General features: G+C 45.1%; 2 protein-coding genes across 10 annotated transcripts in view; one reads left to right on the top strand and one right to left on the bottom strand.

Moving 5' to 3' along the window:
* The first annotated feature begins 6629 nt into the window (after positions 1-6629).
* ATP5MF (ATP synthase membrane subunit f) lies at positions 6630-13900 on the top strand. The gene is made up of 4 exons (XM_039848629.1): positions 6630-6819; positions 11559-11666; positions 12881-12997; positions 13754-13900. Exons 1-4 carry the CDS (start codon positions 6807-6809, stop codon positions 13780-13782), a joined length of 267 nt encoding a protein of 88 aa, XP_039704563.1. The 5' UTR covers positions 6630-6806; the 3' UTR covers positions 13783-13900.
* Positions 13901-14725: 825 nt separating this feature from the next.
* The window catches only part of CPSF4 (cleavage and polyadenylation specific factor 4), a 15625-nt gene continuing 12199 nt past the window's right edge, over positions 14726-18151 (bottom strand). For 5 of the 9 annotated variants that reach the window (XM_039848621.1, XM_039848620.1, XM_039848615.1 and 2 more), the window contains one exon: positions 14726-15680. In XM_039848621.1, coding sequence (XP_039704555.1) covers positions 15612-15680 — 69 coding nt within the window. In that variant the 3' untranslated portion in view covers positions 14726-15611. The remainder of the gene's footprint in view (positions 15681-18151) is intronic. The other 4 variants (XM_039848622.1, XM_039848623.1, XM_039848618.1 and 1 more) reach the window with 1 other exon arrangement.

The following is an 18151-nucleotide window of genomic DNA, read 5'->3' as shown; positions in this document are numbered from 1 at the left end:
TGCTCAGAGGTACCTGTGCACCTCCAGGCCAGAATGTTGACAGGCAGGATGAATCTCTAAACTGCATTAACTGTTTGAGATGGCGGCTTCTGATCAGCCTGAATCCCTGAATGAGTACAAGTAGAGTCCCTTGACTACCTGTAATGGGCATGTAGGGTCGGTAAAAAAGTACTTGGGATTTGGACGTGTTTTTCTACTGTAGCCAAACCTATACCATCTTGACTACAGATTTCACTTGTTTATTTACTGTCCCTCTCTCCTTAGGAATGAATGCTTCACAATGGCAGGGATTTTTATTTGCTTTGTTTTCCCAGGATCTTCAGTGCCTGGAACAGTACCTGGCACAGAATAGCACTCAATACTTGTCGACATGAGCATCCTACAGAACTGTGACTCCTGCATAGCTGGCCTGTATCGTCCAGTATTACTCTTCTCCCTATTCATTTTCTACCCAGCATCCTGGGTTATTGTTCAAGTATGTAAATCTGATATTATCACTTTCTTCCTTAAATCCTCAATGGCTTTCCATTGCCCTTAGACTAAGCTCCATTCTTCACAGCAGTTTGTGTTCTGACCCCTGCTTGCCTCGCCAGACTCATTCCCATCACCTTTTATACTTTTTCTTTTTTTTATTGCAGTAAAATTTACATAACATATAATTTACCATTTTAACCATTTGGGGTGTACAATTCAGTAACATTAAGTACATTCACATTGTTGTGTAATCATCACCACTATCCATTTCCAGAATGTTTTTATCATCCCCAACAGAAACTCTGTGCCTATTAAACACTAACTCTTCAACTACTACCATTCTGACTCATGGAGCTCTATCTCTCTATGCCTTTGCAGTTCCTGGTGCCTGGTGTGCCCTTGGACATTTTTTTCACTTAGCGACCACCTCCTCATTTTTTCAAAAGCCAACCCAGATAAGCTCCTCTTCTCTGAAGTCCTCCCAGACCTTCCTCTCACTAAGGAGTCCATGGACCCCTGCTGTGCACACATCTATTGCTATGCTCATACTTGTCTACACATTTGTCTCCTGCACAATGCCAGAGATCCTGGAGCTCAATGACCATGTCTTACTGATTTCTATGTCCCTAGTGCCCATACAAAGAACTGTGTGTTTGGTGAATGAACAAATGGCTGATAATTCCCTCAAGTCACTTTCCTGATAAAGCTATCAGTTCATTGGCCCAATTCCTACCATCCACTGAGTTCTTAATCCTTTATTTTCACAAATTCCATTTAATTCCTACAACAAGAATGCTAGGTAAGCATTATATCTCTATTTTACATAGAAGGAAACTGAGATTCAAGGAATCAAAGTGTTTCCCCAGAGTCAGAATTGCTTAACCAGAAATGGCTAAAGTAGCCTTTCCACAAAAATCAAGATGATGGTCAGGCATCATTGTGTCTGAAAACGAACTGGCAAAAAGAAGGGCTGGAGCTGTTGTTGTAGCTGCCAGCCCCCGAAAGACACATGGGCCACCAGAAATCAGTGAGTTATAGGAAACACACTCTTTATTCAGCCAGCTGGGTCTGCCAGGGGTACGCAGACCCCAAATTAAGCAGCCCCGAAATGTAGAGGTACGGGGTTTTTAAGCCCTAAATCCCATTCCTCATTCTGTCTTAAACACAAAGGTCTATTTTTCTCCTATTCACTACCTGTCAACCCACAGGTCAGGTGTGCAAGTGGGGGTATAGAAGCAGAAAGCTTATTGTTAGAATGTTATGTTCCCATGGGCGATAGCCTATGTTCCCATGGGCAATAGCCAAGCAGTTATTTTCCAGCCAGCACATTCCCCACTGGCCTTAGCAGAAAATCAAATCTTGATTCTTCATGCGGAATTTGCTCATAGCCTCTATTCTGTAATACTAAAAGTTTAATAGAATTAATTCTCTTCTTTATATATGCAAACAAGAAATTGAGGAAACATGGGCCAAAAGTTAACAAGAGGAGGAGGAGGATTAAAGATCCAGCTATAGCAGATAGAAGGGTTGTTAGCCATGGTGACCAATTGAACATCCTATGAAACCAGTTATCTGATTCTAGTCTTTGTTTTTCCCTGGCATCTAAATTTCTCTGTACTAGTCATAAGCTCTCTCTAATTACTCCAGAGTTATTAGCATAGAAGCAACAGGTTTCACCTAGAGCCATACATAATCCATTTTGTTCTAAGAATAATAAATCTAAACCTCTTCTATTTTGGAGGACTAATTCTGCTAGTGAATTGACTTGAAGTTCTAGCCTGCTGAGCTCAGTTAAGTTTAAGGGAGTTCCTACCCCGACATAGTAAGGGGGTTTTGGGTTTAGGCACGACCCGCAATCTTGTCCTATGTCTGGGGCGGTCTTATTTAAGACCTTTGTCGTTAGCAAAGTTATTAATGCTCCTTCTGGTTTTGGTTGTGGCTGGTCGAATGCCTGGGCTAAAGAGGAAAAAAAGGAAAAACAAGGAGTTATACTTATGTATGCTTGAGTCTTAGTCTTAAGGGCCTGTCCTCCTGAGCTGTCCACTCTCGTGCTGCCTTCACGTGGGAGTGATGAATCCATGATGGGATGCTGACTACTTTAACTGCAGTGGGCGTCGTCAGGTAGACAGTAAAGCGTCTTTTCCATTTGAGTTCTAGTCCTTTGGAAGTGAACTTCCGGATCTACACAGAGTCCCCAGGCTGAAACTGATGGGGAAGTCCATCCCTCAGGGCTGAGTGGGCAGCATGAAGCCAGGACTAAATCTCCTTCTGTACACTTTGAAGGGCCTGTAAAGACTTAAGTAAGACAAGGTTACATAGTTCTGCCTTTTTCTCATCTTCTATTGTAGGTACTAAAGGTGAGGGTTTTCCAAAGAAAATTTCAAATGGGTTGAATCCATTAATATATGGAGTACACCTGGCTCAGAGAAGAGCACAGGGGAGAAGTTCTACCCAGGTCCCACCAGTTTCTAATCCTAACTTGACTAATGTCTCTTTTATGGTCCGATTCATTCGTTCTACTTGGCCCGAACTCTAGGGCCGGTAGGCGCAGTGGAGTTTCCATTGCAAATTTAGGTAGCTAGCCAATTGTTATGATACCTTTGCTACGAAGGCTGGCCCGTCATCTGACCCTAAAGTTCTGGGGAGACCAAATCGAGGGAGAATTTCTTCTAGTAGTTTCTTAGTAACTACTAAGGCAGTCTCTTTCCTGGTAGGGAAGGCCTCTACCCATTCTGAAAAGTTATCTATAAAAAGAAGTAAATATTTGTAGCCCCCCAGAGTCGGGGTTACCTGAGTGAAATCTACTTCCCAGTGGTCCCCCAGATAAGTTTCTCTTTCCCTATGCCTAGGTTCTTCTATCTTCCCCTTCTTTGGATTAACTTGGGCACAAGCCGGGCATCGTGAGGCAATCTCCTCTGTAGTTCTTCTCCCTTCTAACAAGTGAAAGTAGGAGTCTAAAGCTTGGAGCATCTTAGTTTGCCCTAGTGTGTGGTCTGGTGTAGTTGGTGGAGAGTCCTTCCAAGGGCCCGTGAGAGCCTGATTTTTCCATCTGGGGTCGTCCACCATCCCTCTTGGTTCCTAGTGGCTCCCTTATCTTGAAAATATATGTTCTCTTCTGCCATATAGGTCAGAGATGGAGGCAGTTCTGGGTAAGGGACAACAGTCAGTAGATGTGGTGGGGGCCCCACTGGCCTTGTGGCCCCTGTTCTTGCCTCTGCATCGGCTCAACAGTTTCCTTCAGTCTTGAGACTATTCTCTTTTTGATGCCCTTTACAAAGAGCCTTAGGCATCTATATAGCTTCAAGTAAGGCTAAGATCTCCCCCTTGTTCTTGATGTCCTTCCCAGCTGAAGTCAGAAGCCCTCTTTCCTTGTAGATGGCTCTGTGTACATGTGCAGTGGCAAAGGCATATCGGTTGTCAGTGTATATTGTGACTGCCTTATTCTTTCCTCCTCTTAGTGCCTCAGTGAGGGCAATGAGTTTGGCCTTTTGAGCAGAAGTACTATGGGGAAGAGCTTGTGATGACCACTGCCCCAGCATACCTTCTTCCTTTCCTGCATGAAGCTGCTCCCATCTGTGACTAGAACTTCATTAGCCTCAGGCAGAGGGGAGTCTTTGAGGTCTGACCGCAAGGAACACACAGCATCAGTGAAATCTATGCAGTCATAAACGGGGGTCTCGGGGTCTGGGTCTGGCAACAGAATGGCTGGGTTGATGACAGTAGCTTTGGATTTTAGCTATACGTTTGGGGTCATCCGGTGCCTTCTTGTTGTTGAACACTTTCTGGGCTATCTCAACAAGTTGGGACAGGTTCATCCCTGCAAAACCTTCTAATTTTTTGCAATTTACGCCGGATATCAGGGGCTGCCTGAGTAGCAAAGGCTATATTAATTGCCTGCTGGGCCTCAGAATCAATGGGGGTGTATACCCGATACGCCTTGTTCAAGAAATGCTCCAGGGGATTCCTGAGGTCCCTGTATAACTTCAGTTACCTTAGAAAGGTTAGTTGGCTGACGAGCAGCCATCCTAATTCCCCCAATTAGAATCTGGTGGTACCGATCTAATGCCTTTCTCCCTGCCTGAGAATTGTGTCCCCAGTCTGGGCGGGTGGAGGGAAATTCATCCTCAATCTGTTCCCCCGCTTCCTCAACTCTCCTTCCTCCCGCAGCTATCTTTTGTGTTTCAGTCCAAATGCGTCCGCGTTCTTCGGAGGTCAAGAGGTAATTAAAAGCTGTTGGCAATCATCCCAGGTGAGGCAGTGAGTCTGAAAGACACTGCCTCACCTGGGATGATTGCCAACAGCTTTATGCCTGGGGTTTCTCAGAGAAAGGCAGATTCTGTGCCTTCCAGTTGTACAGGTCACTAATTGAGAAAGGCAGGTAAACCATAAAGGGCCTGTCTGTGTGATGTCCCTGGGGTGGTACTTCTCGCAAGGAGAGGATGGCCAGGGTGGTGGTATTGGCTGGTGCCCTGCCCAGAGCCGGAGCAAGAGGCCCATAGGGGTTACCTGCCCGTGTCTGAGGAGGTGAGGCAGTGCTATTTGGCCTCTGTTGTCTTGGATGATAGGGTGGGGGAAAGTCACTGTCTTCCGGTGGAGATTGGAGGACTGAGGGACTGAGCTGTCTAGAAGATTCAGTTGCTGTATGTTTCAGGGTGCCCACAACTAAGACTCATGCTCCTAGAGAAAGGGCACACCGGCGGAGCCAAGGAGAGGGTGTCTGAACAAGGTTTAACCATTGATTGATGTAGGGAAACTGATCGGGATATTCCGGGTCTCCCGTGACAATCTTCCAAACATTCTTCACTAAACCTCTGTCAAAAGAACCCTCCAGAGACCAGTTTACATCAAAAGACAGCCACTCAACTTCACACAATGTTCTTAGTCTGCCTGGAGAAAACTTTATGCCATAGTCAGCTCCTTCTACAAACTCTTCTTTGAAATGTCACAGGAGACAACCCAAGGGTGTCTTTTGTGAACTCGGGCTTCCCCGCATCGCTTGCGCGGAAAACACAAAACAGACACTCAGACAAGAACAATTACTGGGATGTAGGTGGACCAGAGAAGTCCACCACCTACAACCTAGACAAGACCAAAGACAATAGACAAAACCTGAAAACAGGGCACAGGAGGTGGCGTCCCGTGGCCTGGCCATGGTCCGGGAGATATGACTGCGTCCAGTCTCTCCATGGACCCCGGTGACTAGTCAACAGAAAAGCAACAGAAAGGTACCTTTTATCCAGACGTTGAGGCCTTGGAGATTCCCATTGGGACCAGGAACAAAGAGTGTGTCCTAAAGGTTGCTTTCTTGATGATTGTACTGACCCCGTCATGGCATTCAAGGGCCATGGAACGTCTCAGGTTGGCCACCCCTTTGAATCCGCAACAGGGACAGCAACTGCTTCGGAGGCCGGTCTGGTCTTAGATCCCAGGGCCACTCCCTGAGATGTTGCTAGGGCCTCCAAATGTTGTAGCCGCCAGCCCCTGAAAGACACCTGGACCAGAACTCAGTGAGTTATAGGAAACAAACTCTTTATTCAGCCAGCTGGGTCTGCCAGGGGTACGCAGACCCCAAATTAAGCAGCCCCGAAATGTAGAGGTACGGGGTTTTTAAGCCCTAAATCCCATTCCTCATTCTGTCTTAAACACAAAGGTCTATTTTTCTCCTATTCACTACCTGTCAACCCACAGGTCGGGTGTGCAAGCAGGGGTACAGAAGCAGAAAGCTTATTGTTAGAATGTTATGTTCCCATGAGTGATAGCCAAGCAGTAATCTTCCAGCCAGCACACTGTGAGCCCCTCGGGTCTTGCATATCTCTGTACTTAAGAGCCTAGCACAGAGCTGGGACACACATAGATTCTCTTGAATCAAACCTATTTGGATCCTAAGCCCTGACACAGCTTTTCCTGGTGATTGGGGAATTCCTTGAGGGTCGGAGATTACCTTTCATCCAGCACAGTTGGGAGAAAGGATCTCAATATGCCCCTGTCATTTTTTACAACAAATTTAAAGTGACACAGTAAGAAAACCAGGATGCTCTTTTACCCTCACTTCCCTTTTTTTTTTTTTTTTGGTCCCTTCCAGGCTCCTCCCTCCTAGAATGAGGAGCCTAGGCTGAGTCCTACTCCCCTTCTCCCTTCCCCAATTGCGGAGTCCCAGAGTTTTGCCCTTAGACACTTCGCCCTTCACTCCATGGCGCACTTGCAGCCCCAGCTGAGAACCAGTGCGACCTGCTTCCCGTGAGTCTCTGCTGCTCCCTGCGACTCCGGCGCGCGTGCTCCCTACCCCAGCAGTCCTCGCGCGGCTCGACAGAGCGGACACCCCGGACTCCAAGATGGCGTCAGTTGGTGAGTACCCGGACCCGTTTAGGGCCGCCAGGTTGGAAGCAGGACCCGCGGTCCAGGATCTGGGCTCAGAGACGCATTGGGAGGCTAGGGAGCTACGGAGCCGCCTGCCTTTCGCTCAAGGCCCTTCATCGCGACCTTACCTGAGTCTCACCGGACCCTTTGCCCCGGGTCCTGCGCCGTCCGACCCTTCTCTGCTCTGGGTATCGTCGCTAGGCTGTGGTGGGGAGGGTGAGGACTGCCGGGCAATGCGCCTTCGGGCTTGGGAATGCGCTGCCTCGGGACTCCCTCCTCCCTGCTAAGAAATAAGCTAGCTGCTCTAGTCCCGGCCGCGACCCAAGCGCTTTGCACTTGAACCGTACGCTCTAATTCTATCCTTCCCAAAGCTGAAGCTCAAATTAAGCTCCAAGAGACGCTAATGCCTAGGACAGTACCTGACATCATGAAAGGTTCGACGCGTATATGTTGACAATGCGCTGAGAAGGCTTTAAAAGGTGAAGTGACTTATTCAAGGTCACAACTAGTGAGAAGGCTGAGCTGGAATTCACACCTAGGAGTTTGGGACCTCGTGGTAAACTGAACTTGAAGCACAAGGATGATCTTACGACCAGCGGGCTTTTGGTGATGTGTGTGTAAATCCTTACATGTCTGAGTGTGCGCACACTTATTTATTTTTTTTTCAAGTACGGAAACTATGTATTAGTCCTAGATTCTCACATTAGCTTTGTCAGGAAGTCAGTATTGGGAGTGTTGTTTCTTTTTTAAAGATGAGGAAAATGGTCAGAGATGTATGGCCTGCTGGAGATCACACTCTGCATGATAGAAACAGAGTTTTGATTGACATACGCGTGTCTTACGCCAGTTTCTGTATTCTTAATCTCAGCTTGGAGCAATAAAGAGGGGATCAGAAAAGATGAGAATGATGCTATTTTTCCTATCTGTAAAAAACAGGCATGAAAAACAGGTGGTTGTGTTGTTTAAACAAGACAGCATGTGAAAAGGAAACAGTAGACTTGGCATCTTATTTAAGCAAAGGGTTGTGAAGAGCACTATGGACAAAGGATTTAATGACTTAGTACATGTAAGGTATTTGGAACGCTGTGTGGCCCAAGGGTGAGTGCTGGTCATCTCAGCTTTCACTCTGACCTTTGGGCATGGTTGTGTCACATCTGGCCCATTCAGCATCACCCTAGGTGAAGGAATTGGAGTCCAAGTCTCAAGTACTGATGATCTTTTAGTTGGTGTCTGTTGCCAGAGTATAAAACCCCTAGTTCATTAGCAAGTGAATTGATGGAAATATGAATTAATAGTAGATGAAATCAGGGCTTGGCAAACTATTGTCAATAAGCTGGATTTCCTGCGGCCTGTTTTTGTATGGCCTGTGAACTGAGGATCGTTTTTATGTTTTAAAAAATTTGTTTAAAAAAAAAAAGACTGTTAAAGAGACCATGTGTGACCTGCAAAACCTAAACTCTTTACTCTCTGCCAACCCTTAGGTTGGATTTAGCACCCAGAAGACACTTGGCATTTCCATGCCTCTTCATATAAGTAGATGCTTCTTGAAGTCATAAAATTAAGCCATACCTGTGGTCCTTCCATTGTCTTAACTGAAAGTCTGTCATGGCTAGGAACTGTGTGTATGGATACTTCCACCTTCAGATAGCTCATAGTCAGGCAGAAAGACAAGTAATAATAATAATTCCCATTTACACAGTACTTAGAGCCAAGTACCAATGTGGGTTTAATTCTTACTCTTATTTTACAAAGGAGGAAACTGAGGCACAGAGAAGGCAGTAACTTGCCCAAAGGCACACAGCTACAAAGAGGCACAAAATCCAGAATACTTGACCCTAGAATCTATTCTATTATCATCATTCTGTACTGGTGACTGTTGAGGGGTGTTCAGTGCTGCAGAGGAGTATTGGAGGGTTCTGGTATTGCTGCCAAGAACTGAGGCCTTTGTCTTCCACTAAAAGGGAAATTCTTGGAATGAGTGTAGATGTATCTTTAATGAATTTGATTACCCCTTGGAGTTTTGTGAAGGTGCTATACTTGATTTCTTTAAGGCTAATGTGATTTTTTTCTGTGCTTGTAAATTTCTTAGTTTTGGTTAAGGAAACCATCTTGTCTTCATAGTACAGAGATCTAAATATGTAGAAAATAAATTTTAAATTGTTGGCTTTTTTTCTCTTGTGATGTGCCAGGGCACCATGCCAGCCCCTGAATGTGGTCATGAGAATGCAGAATGTGTTTTCATAGTTTGTGTGAATGTGAAAAAAAAATAGCTTCAGAAGCTGGCTCAGAAGTGGCATGATTTTTTGTTTTTGAGTCACCAGCCTTATACCAGTCAAAAATAATTTGATTTAAAATACTGGGTTTGTGGGTTTTTTGCACATTTACCCAAACATAGTTCTGTTTTTAAAAGCAGTTTTAAACTTTTTATTACGGAAAATTTCAAATAAAAAGGAAACAGAATAATGTAATGAGTGCTTTGTACTCATTACCTATTGTCAACAGCAAAATTCTGCCATTCTAGTTCCATCTATACCTTCATCATCCACTCTCCACTACAAAGCCTGAGCTGGTTTTAGAATGACATGTTTGTATACCTCACTGCATGCAAGATGCTTTGAGAGCAGCAAAGGAATGGACTATGTTATTATTCAAAAAGAAGTGTGGTATAGTAATCCTTGGACTAAAAGCCTACCAATCCAAATGAAGACAAACCTGAGATGTAAGGTGTATACTTGTTAAACTTTTCTAAAAATAGCATAGGCAAGGTTACAGAGAAAGGTGTAGGTCATTTTTGGATGACATTGTTTGCTGTTGAGTACATTGACACTAAACTTTCCAACAGAGATTTGGAACATGTCCTAAAATTTATTGGAGACTATCTCACATTTCAAAAATATTACCGAACTAATTACAGTTTTCTGTTTGTAAAAGAACTGAAAGGTGACATTAATCCCTAAAGTCCTATGTGGTTAAAATGTACTAAAGTTTAGTTTATATGCCATTTTTTTCTACCTTTTTTTTTTTTTTATAAATGTTTCATGTAGACCTTAATGAAATTTCAATAACAACTATTTACAGTTCTGAGCACTGTCTCAAAAGTTTTTCTGTGGATTCCCATTCAGTACTTGGACTAAACCATTTTACAGATGAGAAAATGAGTTCAGAAATTATATAGAAAAGAAGTGCTAGCACTTAAGATAAAGCAGGGAGGGAAGGAGGCCTTTTAGGAGAAGACATGTCCTTTGAGATAGCCTTCTGAGAAGCATGGGCACTGCAAAGGCCCTCAGGTGACGTAAGAGAAACAGAAAGGGGTTTGGCCGAAGTGTGGTGAGCCTGCATAGATGAATGGATATGAGATGGTTGTCTTTCCTGATAGAATGTTGTCTTTCCTGATAGAATGTTGGCTCCTGAGAGCAAGGCTCTCATCTGCAGTCAGTGCTATGTCCACAGTGCTTGGTGCGCTGCATAGCATATCATAGGTGCTCCATATTTGTTGGAAGAATCTATATGGAAGGTTGGGGCAGTTTGTTTGGGACAGGCAGCCTATACTGTAACCCTAAAGCCATGTATGCAAGTCAGGCTTATGCCTCCATCTGTCACTTATGGCCTTTTGACAAGCACTCAATCTGGTCCACGAAGGCCAAGCGTCTGGTTCTCCAGATGACCTGTAGCAGATTAGAAGCTGCTGTGAAGCTTTGTAGTTCTCTTTATAGCCTGATAGCTCTTGCCCTTGTTAAGGGTTGAGAGATTTCAGGAAACCTGTGGGATTCCCCTCAGTGGACTCTTGAGGCTGGTCCTTAAGAAGCAAGCCTTAGTCTTTCCTTGGATTCCCAAAATGGAGAAGAAACCTTATTTAGTTTGGCTCCTCCTGTGGTTGGTCATCTTTAAGAAGGGATAGTAGTCTTTAACTCCTTACTCTGAAGAGGACACCTGCTAAGCAGCTTTTTAAAGTCGACCTTTGCGCAGAGCACAGGGGAAGGGAGTCTGTTCCCTCCTTATGAGTATCTGGACACTTACGGGTTTGCCTCCTTCCAGGCCTTCCCTGGTCTCCTTCCTGTTTTACTCTTAAGCCCACAGATGAGTACAGTATGGCCTCAACCAGGAGTCCTTCCTGTCCTTTTCCAACTCTAAAATATCATCTGGGATGCATTGGGTCATTCGGAGTTGTTTACTGTATTTGACATCTGTAGTGCCAGATAGGATGCTTGAAGTAGAAATCAGATTAGCTTTAGGAATATGAGGACCAGACCTGAGGTTGGGTCCTGACTTCACTGCTTGCATGCTCTGTGACCTTGGCCAAGTTGTCCAACTTCTGTGAGTCAGCCCTCCCACCTTATAAAAAGTAAAGGTATCAACTACGTGCTTTGAAGATTAAATGAGCTAATATATATAAATAGTAGTTTTGCAGTACTCTTTCTGTTCTGTCCTCTATTACATTCTTCCTCATGTAGGTTTTTTACATAGTTATACCCTATGAAGCAATGTTATTCAAAATCCTGTTTATTAATACACCTTCACTGTAGCAATTCTGCAATTATATAGATTCTGGCTTAAAATAGTGATTTTGGTGTGGGATATTTATTCATATTACTACTTATGTGCAGCCTCTATGTAGTGTTGTTACCAAATGTCCCTTTATTGAATGGTTGAAATAAGGAACATAAAAGGATGCTATTTGTATTTTTGGGATATTTTTCAGTGTGTGAATTTTTGCTTTTCCTTTTCAGTACCATTGAGGGAGAAGAAACTCATGGATGTCAAATTAGGGGAGCTGTCAAGCTGGATACTGATGCGGGATTTTACCCCTAAAGGCATTGCTGGAGCGTTTCAAAGAGGTCAGAGCCTTATAGACTTGTGTAAACAATAGCAAGTCTCTGAGTCTTTAGGTTAGTTTTTGCCCTGAATGAATTTGGGTAGTAAAGGCCTTGTCTCAGACCAGTAAGTTATATAGAGGACAGGGTGAGATTGTTAGCCCTTGGATTTCCTTGTTTGATTGTTCTTGTCAAAGGCTGGCTCTGAGATATATCAGCCAAGGAAATGTTTTCTATTGCTTGGAATCAGTACCACTGCCTTCATCTTAAAGAAATGTCTATGAGCATTTTTACAACATAAGACTTCTTTAGGAGGAAAATGAGTTTGAAGCATAGTGGACATCAGTCTATATAATATAATGCTCATCTCCCTGCCAGGCAAAACTTCCACGATGAACATTTGAAATGGTCTTTCAGGTCTGTGCATTTTAAAGTGTACGGCTAGTCAGATCAGTCCTGTGGCACCCATGTCATCATTCTAGGAATAAAGACCCAGATCATTTCATGGTCTGCGAGGTCTCCAGCCTCCTCAGGGGCTCCCATCATTTTTCTAATTCTAGTCACCCTGTGTTTGCCTTTTCTGTGCCTGTTTTCTCCTGCAAAGCTTTTCTTCAGCTTTGTCCTCAGATTAGAATACTCTGCCTTTTCTCCACACTTAATTATAATATTCCCTGACTCCTCAGTGGAGGTGAATATGGCCTGTTCATGCTCACAGCTCGATGTAGTGCTCCTTTATGGCATCTCTATTATAAACTATGGCCTTCTGTGTTCATTTCAATCTACTGGCCCTGAGCACCAAGAGAGCAAATACTGTTTGTTCCTTCACTGGTGGGGGCACCTAGTAAAGAGATAGATGCATGAAGCCTTCCTCCTCCAAGGGCCAGGCTGAACCAACTGGCCACAACCAAGTGGCCCTTATTGGGGTTGGATTTTTGATCAGAATTAGAGTAAGGGGATCCCCAGGGCCGGAGGTGACAGTGAGGTAATGTGCTGAGCCAAGTCTGAGCTCAAGGCCAAAGGGTAGGGGCAGAATCAAGCTGGAGCTTGTCCTGGGCTCACGGGAGGCTCAAGACTCTGTGGGGCATTTGTAGTTTTCCCTTTATCAACTGGCAAATGTAGGGTGAGTGGCTTAGAGAGCCAGAGTAGGACTAGGTCCCTGAATTTCAGCCAGACTCTATTTGGCACTGTGTAAAGCATTCACAGCAAAACAGGGCAGTGACCTCCTCTCCTGTTCGCAGGTTATTACCGGTATTACAACAAGTATGTCAATGTGAAGAAAGGGAGCATCGCTGGGGTTTCTATGGTGCTGGCAGCTTATGTGCTTTTCAACTACTGCCGTTCTTACAAGGAACTCAGTGAGTGTCTCTTGGATTGTCTTGCCTTCAGTGGGGTTTCTCATGAGGGTGGCAGTGGTTCACTCTGATTTAGAAGTCCATCAGTCTACTGACAGCTAAAGAACTGGAGGAACTTGTCAGAATATAGTATGTAGACATTGAGAAAATTGTAGCAGAGATAATAAAGACAGGAAAAATAAGATGAAGCTGGGGTAAAGGTGATACTTAGGAAGCATACTGTAATATACTGCAGGCTCTGTGCAAGGTTGATGAAAATTTTGGCTTCATCTTCCTAGCAGCCAATGCAGAGAGAAGTAGGTTGAATAGTACAATCCGTTGTGTGTGCAGTACTCTGGAAAAGCGTAGCTGTTCTTGGTTCTGAGACCCAAGAGCTGTCTGGTGGGAGATGGTGGGAAGTGTCACTGGCAGCCACTGACTGGGTTTCATGGGCTGTTTCTGACAGCATCCAGCCCCCTGCCAGTCTGTGACATCGGGGGTGACTGGCTTTGAAGGACTAAAGGATGAATGAGTTCTTGGGGGCTGTCTGGTGGGTGCTCCTTCTGGGAAGGAAGAGGCTGGCCAAGTAGCAGATGAACACCTGAGATACCTTCACTACCCTAGGTTTGCCGATTCCCGAAATGTTGGCAGGCAGGTTTTGAGTCATTTCCTGAAAGGAATTCTCAGGATGGCTTTATGTGATTTTAGCCTGCTGCTCTGTCATCTTGTGCTTTCACTGTACCTTTTAAGAACTGTACCTTTTTGCTTTTCCAACTTCAGAACATGAGCGGCGACGCAAGTACCACTGAAGAGGGCCCAGTGTGGAGGGCTCACTCTGCATTCCTGACCACCTTTGCCCAGCACTTCTGAATCCTTTCATACTCTAATTAACACCTAATAAAAGATGACTGGTCCTGGGCTGCTTTACTGATTTAGCCATTTTTCTGTACTTCCAGGAGCTCTGAGAGGAGGGGTGGGATGAGATTACTCTACCACTCCCAAAGGGAGACAGTCACAGACAGACAGTCCAGGGCTTTGAGCCACGAAGCCATGATGGGCTCCCTACACCACCACCACGTTGGAATCTTGTCACAGCTCACTAGGGTGGTAGGTGTCACCTAGCACTACCCTGTCAGGTATTTCCTTACTCTTGGCCTTTTGTCAGCTGATACTTTTACAGTATTAAGCAGAAGCCCCATGTTCCTATAAATGCCTCCCCTCCCCCATCTTTCTGCATTCCCAGGGGGTATGTGCCACCAGGAAGCTCAGAGGCATGAACAAGGAGAGGGGAAAGCACAGGCACTGATAGCTAATGCACAACTGCCCCTGTAACCAGCATTTTTCCTTACCTTTCATGAAAGGTCTTCAGTAAAGTGACATGAAGGCCAGAACTGGTTTCTTGTTAAGGGATGGATGGTGAGCCTATATACTGCATGGAGTATAAGGGGGTGAGATGCTGTGGCTAATTATCTCCTAGAAGACCTGAATTTGAATAAATAAGTATCACCCAACATTTGGGATGCCAAGGAGACCTGCCAGGTAGCTATTCCAAAGACCAAGCTTCCAGACGGTTCCAGCTGCTGATATATAAAAGGCCTTTCTTTCACTGACAGCATCACTTCACTTCTAGAGATTCACAATTGTTGAAAGGGGATAAGTGGGCACCAATATCAGTTTTGTGCCAGGCAGCTACTGCAGCCAGTAGCAAGATCCTTTCCTTCGCATGGAGTCCCTGAAGTAATGAGACACAGCTTAAAAAACAAGCTTTAATCAACTTCATAAAAATTGTTCTTGTAATTGAACTTGGATAGGCCCACTTGCCCAGCAGGTTCCAGGTGATGGTTTCACATTTCCAGGCTCAGGGCAGGGTGGTCTCCATAGGCCAAGGGTCTGAGTGACAGTATAGACACTTGATGGAGCAGAGGTAGGTGCACAGATGGACTGCATCATCTATTTGAAGGGTAGTCTGCGGCTCCAGCTTAAGGTATACCTTAAATATTGTCAAGCAAGTTCTCCAAGAAAATAAGCCCAGAGTTAAAAGACCCTCACACTTGAGAGCCCAACACCCCTCCTCTCAATTGCTGCCACGTTGGAGCAGGAAGGACCAAGCTAAGCAACAAGCTCACTTGTTTGCCCTGAAGGACTACCTCATTCAAATCACATTGATAGGCACAGCTTCTGAATTCAGCAGGACATGGAGGAAGCAGGCATGGCCTAGCTGAAGTTTTAATGATCTACCAGTCCATGGGGTCACCAAGAACTGGTGTTTAATGAGGCCCTGAGGGGAAGGGCTGTCTCACATAGAACTGTTTAGCACAAGCCCTTCCCCACAACTTCCTCTCCTCCCCAAAGGGTGGTGTTCAGGGAGTCCTGGACAGGAGGTATTGATGCCTAGACAAACATGATGCTGACTTGGACAGAACTGGAACACATGTCCCCTTTAAAAAAAAGATTACAGCAAAATGATAGGGAATGACAGACGTAGCCCCTCAGAATGATAAACTCCAATGTGCCTGTCAGCTCCAGCCAGAGTTGCACCAACACTGACATTAAACAGTTAAATGCACGCTCCCAAGGATGGCTGGGAGTGGTCCCCAGCAAGGCCCCTTGGGCTGCTCTAAGCTGGCTCCAGCTGCTGTCACTGTCCACTGAGAAAGGCCAAGTGCCCTTTGGTGCATCTGTTGGCATAGTGTCCTTTTTCACCACACTGCAAACAGCAGGAAGGGGAGGAGACAAAAAAACAAAAACAAAAAACACCATTTTCAAATGCAGTTTTCAACTACGGCAGCACCCAGCAAAGGTTGGGAACAGGGACTCTGAAATTTTCAAGTGGTACAGATTTTCATTCAAATAGGAGGGAAAAGGAGATCCAGAAGGTGTGGTGCCACAGAAACTGCAGCCAACAACTTGGTAAATGGAAGATTCCTATGGCCAGGATGATCTGAGATCACACAGTAGGGAGCTTTTGGCCTGGCTGGGCACTCAAGGCCTGCCCACAGAAGGGCTCACTGTGGGTGGCAGGATAGAGAGAAGCCCAGGGCACCGGAGCTCCCCCACCTGTTGGTAACAAGCCCCTCTGCATGGCTGGCTGGTCACTTACCTCTGAGGCACCATTTTGGAACTCCTTGGAGCTGGGAGGGAACAAGAGAAGCCACCAGGCTCCTCCCCCAACGTGGGGAATTCATTGCTGTGGACACAGGGTAGGTTGCACCCAGAGTTCTCCCTCCTGGCCTCTTGCACACCTGCCTAAGCTACCCCTGGGGACAGGTTTTGATCACAGGATCAGAGAGATGGGACAATGGTTAGACTTGGGTGAACAGACCTGGTAAAGTCACCTCAAATATGTAGCACCAGCCCTGATTTGTCTAAACTCAAATTATCCAGTCCCTGACTTAGCTTTCCTTCATTCTTTCTTGTTGCTCCTCAAGCAGAATTCAAGAAGAAAGTGAATAGCAGCCTCAAGCATTGAATGAGTCCAAAGTGTATAGGAGCACCCACTCTGCACTAACCGATCCAGTGCCCTCCCAGTCCCTGTTTCCTCAGCCCGGAACACGGGCTCTACTGAGTCACTGCCCAGAACTCTTGGCTACTCTATTCCCAACCCATCTGTCCCCTTGTCTGATCCGTAAGTATGACCTTTGTGTGGAGGAGTGGCCCGTATAGCTGCCAGTTAGTCCTCTGGCTGATGTGAAGACCAGAGGGAGGGACTATGTGGGTCCGTTCATGGTACTTGGCATGTCCCTCAGCCTCCACAGCTGCTCCTGGGGAATCCAGAATTCCCACAAGCCACCTTTAATAACTGTGAAGCCCCTGGGAAAAGGATGGCAGGTCCCCACCCCATCATTCTAAGGTTCCAGGACTTAGAAGAGCTTGATTCACAGAAGCCTTACTGAAGAGTCGTGCAGGGAACAACATGACAGGTATGCTCCCTCAGGACACCTAAGTTTCCTCACTGCACTTGAGAACTAAGAGGTCAGAAGCTGTCTGCTCTACATAGTGTAGGTACCCCCATTTGCCTCACCTACACACCTACCTCTGTCCTCCCCTCACCTGTTGGGGCTCAGGCTCAGAAATATGAGGTCTTTCCTGAATCCATGTATACTTTTAACTTTAGTCTTTGGGCACCTGCCTTCCCCTCCCAGGAGAGAGCAGCAGCAGCCTTTATTTCCTCAGCAGAGCTGGCACAGAGCAGGTGCTCAGTGACTGATGGCTGTGGGAGTGCTCAGTGGCCCCGCTTTTCTATGAACACTTTATATGCCTTTTGACTCAGACCTTCTACTTGTAAGCATGGATGCTAATGACATCATAAGATAAGAGCTCACAAATGTCAGATTTAGTACTGTTTTTAGCAGCAAAAACTATAAATTGTCTACCAACAGAGAACTGGTAAAGTAAATTGTGGTTATATCATGCAGTCACTGAAATTAGATTTACAAATACTGATAATAGTGATCTATAATACAAAGGAAAAAAGTATAGAACATTAAACATACTAGGGTCCTATTTATATTAAAACATACCATCCTGTGCTTAAATGAATAAAAGTTTAGAAAAGCAGTTCTCCAGGTGAGGTCCTTAGGGGTTTTAGAGTGTAAAGGGGTACCGAAACCAAAAAGCTGTGAAGAGAACACTGAATAAAGTGGCTATTTTAGGAAAAGTGGGAGTAAGGGACAAACACTCACATTATAGCCTAAACATTTCTATATAATCAAAAAGTTGTTACAAAAAGCCTGTAATAACTCCGTATTTTGTCTAACAATTCCCAGTCTGAAGTCTAAGTCTAGTCTTTGTAAGATTGTTTCTGCTAACCCACTTGGAGGTGCCTGTTTCCTTCTGTTTTGTGATTTTTAATCGTGAACTCATTTTTGGAACTCTAGTTGTGGGAATTCTGTGTGATCTGGGTTGAGAACAAGTTCCTCAAAGAGCCAGGTGCCAGGAGCCCACCTATCTGGGGCTGTTTTAAATTAGAAAACTATAGCTTTTTATCCCTCATCAAAGGCATGGATACAGGCCCAAATTCACAGAAAAGCCTGCCAGTACCTATACTCTCAAGGACTTCCCTCCTCCTTCCCATCTAGAGCCAAGAATTACACACAAATTTCCTAGTGAAATTTTCAAAAAAGTTTACCTTTCCCTAAGCGTCCTATTTTGTGTGTGTGTGTGTGTGAGAGAGAGAGA

Source organism: Pteropus medius, unplaced genomic scaffold (genome assembly GCF_902729225.1).
Source record: "Pteropus medius unplaced genomic scaffold, Ma_sr-lr_union100, whole genome shotgun sequence".
In the NCBI taxonomy this organism is placed as follows: Eukaryota; Metazoa; Chordata; class Mammalia; order Chiroptera; family Pteropodidae; genus Pteropus; species Pteropus medius.
The sequence above is the reverse complement of the archived record's forward strand: the minus strand, read 5'-3'. Positions and strand labels throughout refer to the sequence as shown.

Coding starts and splice junctions, on each gene's coding strand:
- ATP5MF (XM_039848629.1), top strand. Junction 11,667..12,880: donor TGCTGGAGCGTTTCAAAGAG/GTCAGAGCCTTA, acceptor TCCTGTTCGCAG/GTTATTACCGGTATTACAAC. Junction 12,998..13,753: donor CCGTTCTTACAAGGAACTCA/GTGAGTGTCTCT, acceptor TTCCAACTTCAG/AACATGAGCGGCGACGCAAG.